The sequence below is a fragment of the Schistosoma mansoni genome, chromosome 6, assembly GCF_000237925.1.
Source record: "Schistosoma mansoni strain Puerto Rico chromosome 6, complete genome".
Lineage (NCBI taxonomy): Eukaryota > Metazoa > Platyhelminthes > Trematoda > Strigeidida > Schistosomatidae > Schistosoma > Schistosoma mansoni.
Window position 1 is genome coordinate 1664417 of NC_031500.1, and position 10151 is coordinate 1674567.

General features: G+C 35.3%; 1 protein-coding gene across 1 annotated transcript; it reads left to right on the top strand.

Moving 5' to 3' along the window:
* Nucleotides 1-6460: 6460 nt before the first annotated feature.
* On the top strand, nt 6461-6793 carry Smp_202920 (uncharacterized protein; the record flags this gene model as incomplete). Its single annotated transcript, XM_018797912.1, has 1 exon — nt 6461-6793. One exon carries the CDS (start codon nt 6461-6463, stop codon nt 6791-6793), a length of 333 nt encoding a protein of 110 aa, XP_018652907.1.
* Between the last annotated feature and the right edge of the window lie 3358 nt (nt 6794-10151).

The following is a 10151-nucleotide window of genomic DNA, read 5'->3' on the forward strand; positions in this document are numbered from 1 at the left end:
ATGGTATTCGATTGTGTTGAATCGCAAGGCACAAACGATTTGTTCTAGTGACTATTACATTACAACTTAGTCGGTAGGATTCGATCAGTGTTTATATCAATCGTATTTGGTATGATAGTCGTACCTACAGATGGTGACAATCCAATCGAGCTATTTTAAGTGATACTATACCAGAGTGATCGGATAAGGAGATCGATAAGACTAAAATACTAACTTAAGGTATGAAGGGGGAAAGTCACAGTACTAACTCTACAGCGGATCTAACGGCAGCAGGGTATAGTTTACAAGTAACTAGCAGTTACTGCTTACCCACAGCGGAAGGAGGGGGTTGAAATAGGTCGATCTCAAGAAAAGCACTCATCTCTTTTAACAGAATTTTGTCTACTTAGCTCTGTCGTTACACTTCTTAGTCATCATGACCACTCTTAACCCAGTTTTCTTTTTATATCCTCCCATGGTGTAGGCGAACGTGAAGTGATAACTACCCGAAAACCTCTCTCAGCACTCAAGATCACTATTAAGACATCTACATGGTGTTACTACTAGTAGTGCTGAAGGTCGGTTGTAACCCAAATAGCTTAGTTGCTATGTGTCAAACTGTGAATTTGAGTAATGGTGGTTAAAACCCCTCAAAACTACATGTTTCCCTTGTTAATGAAGCCTAAGTTAAACAGTCTCCTGCCAATATAAAGATAAACTCCACTAATTGAATGCAAAATAACATCTTAGCTGTTACTTAACTCACAGGCGAAAGGGTTGACTGGGTCTTTATTTATGAGATGTAACTTATTTACTTGATAAGTAATGACACGTCTGCTTCCATCCTTTACCATTGACGATTTGTATCCATATAAAAGCCAAAGCCGTATGTCATCAGAATCATATTTTTGTACTGAGTTGTAAGGATTTGAATCTTTTCATTTATGTTAAGGACTCAGTTGCTAAGTGGATAACGCGTTGAACGTTTGAAGCGAGGGGCGGTGTGCTCTAAACCCAGTGCAAGCATCCACATGGATGCAGTCACATCCAGCTGACGAGTCTCAGACAAAAAGAAGTACACTCCTCAGGTTCCACTCCTAGCCATTAACAAACTTGGTATAGAAAAAACTCCTTACTCTAAAGCATTTTACTCTGTTAAATTTGTTATCTCAGATTGACATTGGAAATATACAGTACTATATAAGGCTCATTATCATTATCGCTAAATGATAATAAAATATTTTAAGTGAACCTTGAAACTGACTAGGTACCAACATTTAGCTATGTTATAAATGACTTGAAGATGTGTAAGTGATATAAACAGAGAAACAAGAATGGTAAGCAGAGATGGATAGTGGCTAGCAGTGGAATCCAGGACACACGTTTCGTCCTAACGCGATGGCGTTTGAAGTAAAAGGTACTGGGTTCGAGTCCCGGAGTGAACATCAACTCAGATGCAGATACATCCAGCTGACGAGTCCCAAATAGGACGAAACGCGCGTCCTGGATTTCACTGCTAGCCACTACCCATCTTTGCTTACAGATGATAGAGTAGTTTTCGTCTCTCTACCTCAAGTAGTCAGTCACACTTTGAACTCACGCGTATCTAGCCTCAGGGTTGAACCAGTCAGGCTATCGTGTCAAGGTCTTAATCTAGTTTTAGACAAGTTATCCTCTGCATAGAACTGGGTAGACAGATCAAGGATGTAACAGTATGCTATTTCTGAATATGGGGAATCCATTAATTATCTTACTGAAAGGAACTTTCCATAGAAAGTCATTCAACTGAATGTAAATAAGTCTCTTTTTTCTAGATTATGTATAAATAGTTTCGTCGTTGGTGAGTCAAATCTACCTAAAATTTCCACCTATTTTATATTATCTAGGAATAAATTGAAAACATTTCAATTCAGACAATGTAACTGCACTAAAACAAATTTTGGCAAGGCTATGATTTATGAGCGAACCAATCAGGGATGAGATAACAAGTCTCAGATTTCGGCGCTAAGTTCACTCATCCATTTGGTTAAATAGAATTTTAGAATTATAGCTGATGTCAGTTCGTGATGAAAACTCTAAATTTAGTTCCTAACTGTAACCATCAACTGTAAATCACAATTCTACTTCCTCACACTCGTTTATAACCCTCATTTGGTCCTAATTATAGGGTAGACAATCTCAAGATCACTTTAGCGCCACTTGACAGTAATGATAGGGTTTAGAATTATTAAACATCGCCAAAGAATTTGCAACTACCTTATCTTCTGGTTCAGTATATTTCACAATAATGCTCAGCTTTAGGTAAAGTTGAAGTGATACAGTCAACATTGTACTATTAACTCAATGAGATATGGTTTTAATAGTCATGCTTTCTGATAGTGTACAGTTATCATACAAAAAGTGGCATCAGTCGTCTACGACATCATTAATCGCTGAACTGAGTCATATTGGTAAGCACACACTACCTCGTCGAGATATATGATTATCGTGGCCACTAATCAAGGACCTGCGACATAACTAAAAATCAGTCACGATCCACTTTTAGTGTTCTCATTCAATTCAGTCGTTATAGGTCTACATTCATTACACTGATAATTCCATATGTTAATTGAAATCGGTTCTCCAATTCCTTCAACAAAAGGACGTTTGATTCTAACAGGACATTAGTTTGCCAAGGAAAAACAATGAATGATTTTACTGCATATACCATTGACTCTCTCTATTGTAGCTACTCACCCAGATACTAACCTACCACTCGCCAACACAAATCAAGTCAGAAACATGCGATTCACCTGACTAGATAGTATAGTTATCAATAATTAATTAAATACTTAGGGCATAAACAAATTAGGAAATCGGCTTGTTGAGTTGTTACTAATTGTGAATTGCAACTCGAACTACTGACTTTTACTTAGTAGTGCGTAAAGAAATCACAAAAGCAGGTCAGAAACGGCGGATGGTAGGACAAAGAAAAACACAGACAACTTAAATAATGGACCGACAAATCTTAAAAAAATTCAACTTTCATCGATACCACAGTGCTACTTTAGAATTAAGCCTCTCTTCTCGTTTTTTTCCACCCACTAGGTGTGGTGTTCCAGTCAGATTGGTTGGTAAAACCTTTTCTGGGGGAGCCTATGGAGACCATTCTGGAATGGATTCCGCGATTTTAATGTTCACAAACCTACCACTTGGATGTGATTTTGTGGGGAACTTTGGCTCCGGAGGTCTTTGAGTGTATGCAGATATCGTAACAAGAAGAGCAAGTAAGGGATTTTTCAAAGTATTCACTTGCCTTGGATAGGTACAGTGTACATGCATACCAGGTAACACATGGACTTTCATCCGAGTATTTCTTGGTATACATACAGGTATACCTACCCTGCAAGCGAATATACGTTACATACATAACGGTAATACACAAATTTTATCTCATGAATCGCATAGCATACATGAAGGCATATTCACCTACTTGGGAGGGCAGAAGTTCACCGCTCCCTTCGAAACATATTCGCCACAACAGAATATGTCATACACATTACATGCATATTATTCATCCCATGCCTATTGTACAGTACTTCCTGGCACACACATAAGAGTAAGCATTCTCTCAGAGGAGGTTGTTGGTTGCTTCTCCCTAATATTTGTTACCATATCTTTTTATTATATCTCCGACCAGATAGATTAGGCCGCTGATTTCATTAGACATAAGACAGACAATATTTCAGCTATCGTTTCCTTTTCATAACACCACATATATATCCTTCATATATGCCTACATATATGAAATACATTGGCCCGAGGACTTCTGCAATCTTTACACATAAGCATACACATGAAATAACCATGTGCGGTTAAGTGAGCCCCGTTTGAAACCCGAGTTAATCAAGGATACAACAAAGTGGGTAATTAGTCCGGTCTCCATCGACCCCCTAAGCTGGTAACCAAGGTTTCTCTTACTATTCAGAAGCACCTCGAGGAGGCTTTAGGTCTGGTTTTCTGTCATAATATGAGATATGTTAGGACGAACTTTCTAAAACATGTCCAAGCCATCGAAGTCGATGTTTCAAGATGGTAAAATGAATTGGATTTAATTCACTGCACTCAAATAATCATAACCGGACCTCGGATTACAGGGATAATTTAGAAATAACGATGATCAAACAAACAAAAAACCACCAAACACTCTCAACTCAGAGAGGACAAGTGTAGTGTCATTTACTATGTTAAGCCCATATAGATTATTCTAGCTTCTGAACAGGCCAATTTATTTATTCTTCTTCAATTATGTTTTGACCTTGTTAATTATTCACTTATCAACCTTGACTGTATTTATGTGAGCGTATTTGTGTGTACATCTTATCCTACTCATCACATGTCTGTAGCATATTTTTGTTTGACTATAAATATCGATTCACGGTTGATTAAATGGAGTTGGCTCACATGGCTTCCCTACTACGCATCCTTCTGTTTCACTTTGCTCTCTCCTTCATTTCATTCGCTGCAATTTCCTTATTCTCTATTCCAATCAACAAATTGTACAAAATATACATATTCAAACATACATTCTCGCATTTGACTTATTTAATTCCATTATTCACCAACGCCAGTTAAGTCAATAATTATATACGAGGATTTGATTCTATTTGTTTCTGCATCTGTTTTGGTATATGTTCACATACCCTAATTTTGAGATCAAGATTGCCCCTCCCTGTGTATGTGTAACCACACGCACTCTACTCTCATTGAGTCATTTGATTCTATTTGTTTGTGTAAATGGGCGTACAGTAAGGTTTATTGAAACATTAGCCATCCGAAAATTCAAACCCCCTTTGTGTACTAAAAAACAGTTTGTCCTCATTTTAAACCTACCCTGGTAATATTAACTTATTATACAGAGTGAATAGGTTTCAAATTGTTTCCACATTATTATTATTATCCTTGTTTGCTCTTGACCCCATTTCCAGTCTAGTTGACCTTTTATTTTTATATATAAATGATCTTACCAAGTACATGTGTGATTAGTTTGTTCGAAATGTATTGAGCTAATATCTCATCATATAGTTCGGATAACCTTCGTCTTCTTACTACACTATCGAAATCCATGAAAGGGAATATTTGTTTTACATTATGACAATACTTGGTTTTAATAGTTGAGATCATGAATCAATTGAAGCTAGACCACTACAGAAAACCTTGAAGTACTGGATCGCCGTTTCTTCCTATTTTTGGGACTCCTCAGCAGTGTGCATCCACGATTCAACCTTGAGAGATTCCAATCCAGGACCTATCAGTTTTGCGCGCGAGCATCCAACGATGTTCATGTCTAACTTCAACCAATCCATGATTCATGATCTCAACTATTAAAATTACTATAATATTCACAAAATCCCTTCTGATATTAGTACTTGATTTATAAACAAAAAAACCCAAAAAAGACTACTTTAAATAATACTCTCATTGTTTTATTCAACCTTATAATTTATAAATATCTATAAATATATTTTTTAAATAATATCATGATACATACTGAATAAACATTTGATTGGTAAGCAAAGATGGATGTTGGCTAGCATTGGAATGCAGTACACGCGTTTTGACCTATTTGGAACTTTTCATCTGGATGTACCTCCATCGAGGCAATACGCACAGTATTCCCATATGTCAATAACGGACTAATAAATTACAGTGTTAAACATAAATCGGTAGATTCAAGTAAACAATATTAAGTGAATTTAAATTTCACTCCATTGCATAAGTTAATGGCTATCAGGACTCAGTAGCTAAATGGATAACGCGATGAAGTTTGAAGCAAATGGTACTGGATTCGAGTCTTAGAGTGAACATCAACTCTGTGATGCAGGTACATCCGTTTAACGAGTCCCAAATAAAATGAAACGCGCCTCCTTGATTCCATTGCTAGCCACTATCCATCTTTGCTCATAAAAAAAAAAACATTACTTCAAATAATACTCTCATAGGTTCATTCAAACTTATATATATAATATTACTATATATACTGACTAAACATTTGATTGGCTGAATAACTTTTTTTCAAATTAACCAATCAAAATCACTTTTATAAACACACTTCAATTTGATTGGTTAATTTATTAACTTACGTATAACATTATTGATCAATTCATTGTAACCAAATTACAAAAAAATTACAAAAATACAAAAAATACAAAAATAAATAAATAAAAGATGGTTTATTTGAAAGCATCATAATTGACTCGTATCTTTACAACAAAAAAAAGAGAAGGATTTAAGAATTAAAACAAAAACAAACGAGGTGAGATCCCGTTTTTTTCTCATCCAGTGGTCAATGATTGGAACGCATTACTAAAACAAATGGTATCAGCATCATTAGTGAACATTTTCAAGAAGAAGTTGGATTTTCACTAGAAGGAAATCTGTCAGGATTAACACAGATTCATCAACTTACTATCCTTATTATTACTGAAGATTGACTGAAGCGATGCATTATTCAACGAAACAATTTGGATTATTTACGTTTAGTATTATTATCATATTACATTTATATTTATTTAAAGATGAAATTCAATTATATTTTATTCAATTATATAATCAAACAATTAAAACCTTCCATTTACAAAATGATTCAATGAATGATTCAATGACTATTATTATTATTATTATTATTACTATTATTAGTAGTATATTATTGATTGGATTATCTATTCATTGGATATTATATAATAAATTATTATTAATAAAATCAATAATAATAAAAATTTTAATTAAATTAAAATTATTAAATAATCAAAATAAACATCAGAAAATTGAATGAATCATTGTACATAATTATATAAACTCATTATTATTATTATTGATGAATAGATTGTTTTATTGATTTTGCTACCAGGTTCTCCATCCTCCCCCCTCCCCCCACACACACACTATGATTCTATGTAAGTTCAAATATTCTTTTTCCCTTTCTCTTTTGAGGATATATATATATAAAGCTTATTATAATTTGATGCGTGGGCGAGAATGATAATGATTGGTTGTTTGTTTAGCTGAGTCAGGCAAGTGTAGATAGTGTGACAGGTGTCAAATGACTTATATATCCCCCTACCCTCATTATTGATTGATTGACTGTTCCTTGTTGTTGGATTGTGTCGGATTTTGGTGTATGTGGAAATATATTGACGTTGTAGTCAGGTTAATCTCGTGTTCTTGATTTGAGTTGTCTTGAAGTCTTGTAGAATAGACGATACTGGGTAGGGAATCTAGTGTAGATATTCGTCTAAGGCAAATTAACGTCCGATATACGTGTAAAAAGTGAAAAGACTGTTATAACAAGAAACCCTAGAGTTATAACAAGTATCTTACCGTTTATAACATTATTATTATTAATGAATAGATTGTTTTATTGATTTTGTTACCAGCTACTCCATCCTCACCCCCCTCCCCCCACACACAATATTATCCTGTGTAACTTCAAATATTCTTTTTCTCTTTCTCTTTTGAGGATACACTTTTATTCATTCGACTAGTCATGATTACTATTATGAATGGCTTTATCCAATACCATATTTTTGGTTTAATATATAGAATTCTCCACATAAACTATTTCAACAAGTTTCTGTTTCTTATTTCTTGATCGATACTGAAGATTACTATTGAGTGATCACCATTTGGAAAATAGTGTTATATCCAGTGGAGAATTATGAATGTTAACTTTGAGGACTATTTATAGATCAATGTGATATGTATATTTCCTATTGTTTAATTGTTAAGTAACTTAACTATTCATATTCATATCCCTCTTATTATAAGCTTTATTTTGATCTGTAGACTATTATTATACGATTTACCATTCTTGAGTTATCCTCAGTCTATTAATTACTGTTCTCCCTATTCACAGCCACATTTGGCTAACTCCTGTACAAATGTTATTTTCTATTTTTATGGTACGATGTGGTCAGTTTGTTTGGTATATAAACCCAGTATGTTTGAGAATAATAATTCATATTGCAGAGGTTGTTATTGGTGTTCTGAACTTAACTAGCTGGGTTAGGCAGAAAGCAGGACCAACAAGTGTTCTACACTGCTAGTACGGGTTTTGTATATCATTGCTCTGATCGATAATTCGCTGCCATCTGATTGGCGGTCTTAATACGTCATATATTAACAAGGCACTCACTCAATCGATATAACAGAAATGATGTACATTTTTTGACGGAAAATTTTGTTAAATTCAAAGGAAACTCATAACATAATTATGTATGTTGAAGGTGAATAATGTAATCTACTCTATTGTTATTATTTTAAATATTGAACTTAAACATTAACACCGTTGGATGCCAGCCAGCTCAGTGGTCTAGAGGTTAAGCGCTCGCGCGTAAACCTGATAGGTCCTTGATTCGAATCTCGCGAGGTGGGATCGTGGATGCACATTGCTGAGGAGTCCCAAATATAGGAAGAAATGGCTATCCAGTGCTTCCAGGTTTTCCATAGTGATCTAGCTTCAGTTGACCCAACTACTAAAATTACTATAATATCCAGAAAAACTCCTTCTCATATTAATAAACATATACTCAGTAGTGACTGGCTTCAAGACTTATTTCCTAGAGTTCTAGTAAGAAGCAGTGACCGGTGGAGTTCAACTAGGTATGTTGTAAGATAGTAACCCACTGATGACAATGGTGGATGTATCGCTCAATTTCGTGGATTAGTTGAAGTTAGACATTATCACCGTTGGATGCCGGCTAGCTCAGTGGTCTAAAGGTTAAGCGCTCGTGCACGAAACTGATAGATCCTGGGTTCGAATCTCGTGAGGCAGGATTGTGGATGCACACTGCTGAGGAGTCCCACAATAGGACGAAACGCCTTCCAGATTTTCTATAGTGGTTTAACTTCAATTGATTCATGATCTTAACTATTAAAGTTATATGACAGTTATTTTAATCATTATAATTCAATGATCTAATAATATACACATAGAATAGAACCATTATTAAAACAAAAACAAAAAAAACTACATTACAAGAATGAATAACTTGATTGAGTATAACTTCTCTCATAGTAACATACAACATAGCAAGTACATATTTGTATGTAAGAACAATCACTTACAATATAAGATACATCAATCAAGGTATACTATCTACAATGAACTAAGAAAAGATCAATAAAAGGAACATAGATACAGCTTATGTTGTTATTATTATTATATAAAACTACATTTCTTTTGTTGTTTTTTTGGCGGAGGGGGGGATGATGAATAAAGCACATCTGTTTTAGAATATTTTTAATTCCACAATGGAATTCATTTTATTGATTTATTTAAACACATAAATATTGGTACAAAGAGGTACCAGATATATATGCAACACACAAATCTCATTTGATTTGATGGGAGGACTGTGATACTGTCCAGGTACCCAAACTGAAACAGGTGGTTTTCTTAGGGGGCCACACTCGGAGCCTTTGACTTAAAGGTCTGATCCACAAGGCAGTGGAGCATTGTAAGGAAATGCAGTCCCATGGTAGCCGGTGACCAACAATAGGTTCATACGCCATTTGGACGCCATCAGAATACTGGAGCCCATGTGTACCATTGGTTTGGAATCAGGGTTTTCCAACTCCCCTAGGTGGAGTTTCCGTGTCCACCAACCCGGTTCAAGCGCCGGACATTAGCTTTTCATCCTCTCAATTTCGTAAACAACACCCATGGTGCGAGAAGGTAGTGGTTAGGACTTCCCTGGAAGAGGCTATATACGCGTGACCATGTGAGAGCATTTGGAGAGGGAGAGGACTCTCCTTACTCTTGGCCGTACCAGGGCATTTGGAGGCTATGGAATTTAAGTTTTCTCTAATTCATTTACCAAGTATGCAGTTACATAACTGATGTTGAAGTATCATTCTTCTGTATTTTTATGATAATAATCTGATAGTGTGGATGAGCTCGGACCTGAGACTTATTGATTGAAAGTCAAGCATTGTTTACCTACTTAATAAGGATTAGCCAATTACCGATAATACGTAGGCTGGAATTATCTATAATTATTTGGATTCTGTAAGGATAGATCGTGTACAGACCAAATCGCAACTCTACGGATCATTGTGGAATAATCAATTGAATGGAATTCATCACTCTGCATCAAGTTGGATAGAACTAGAAAGGAATACCCAGGACAGAG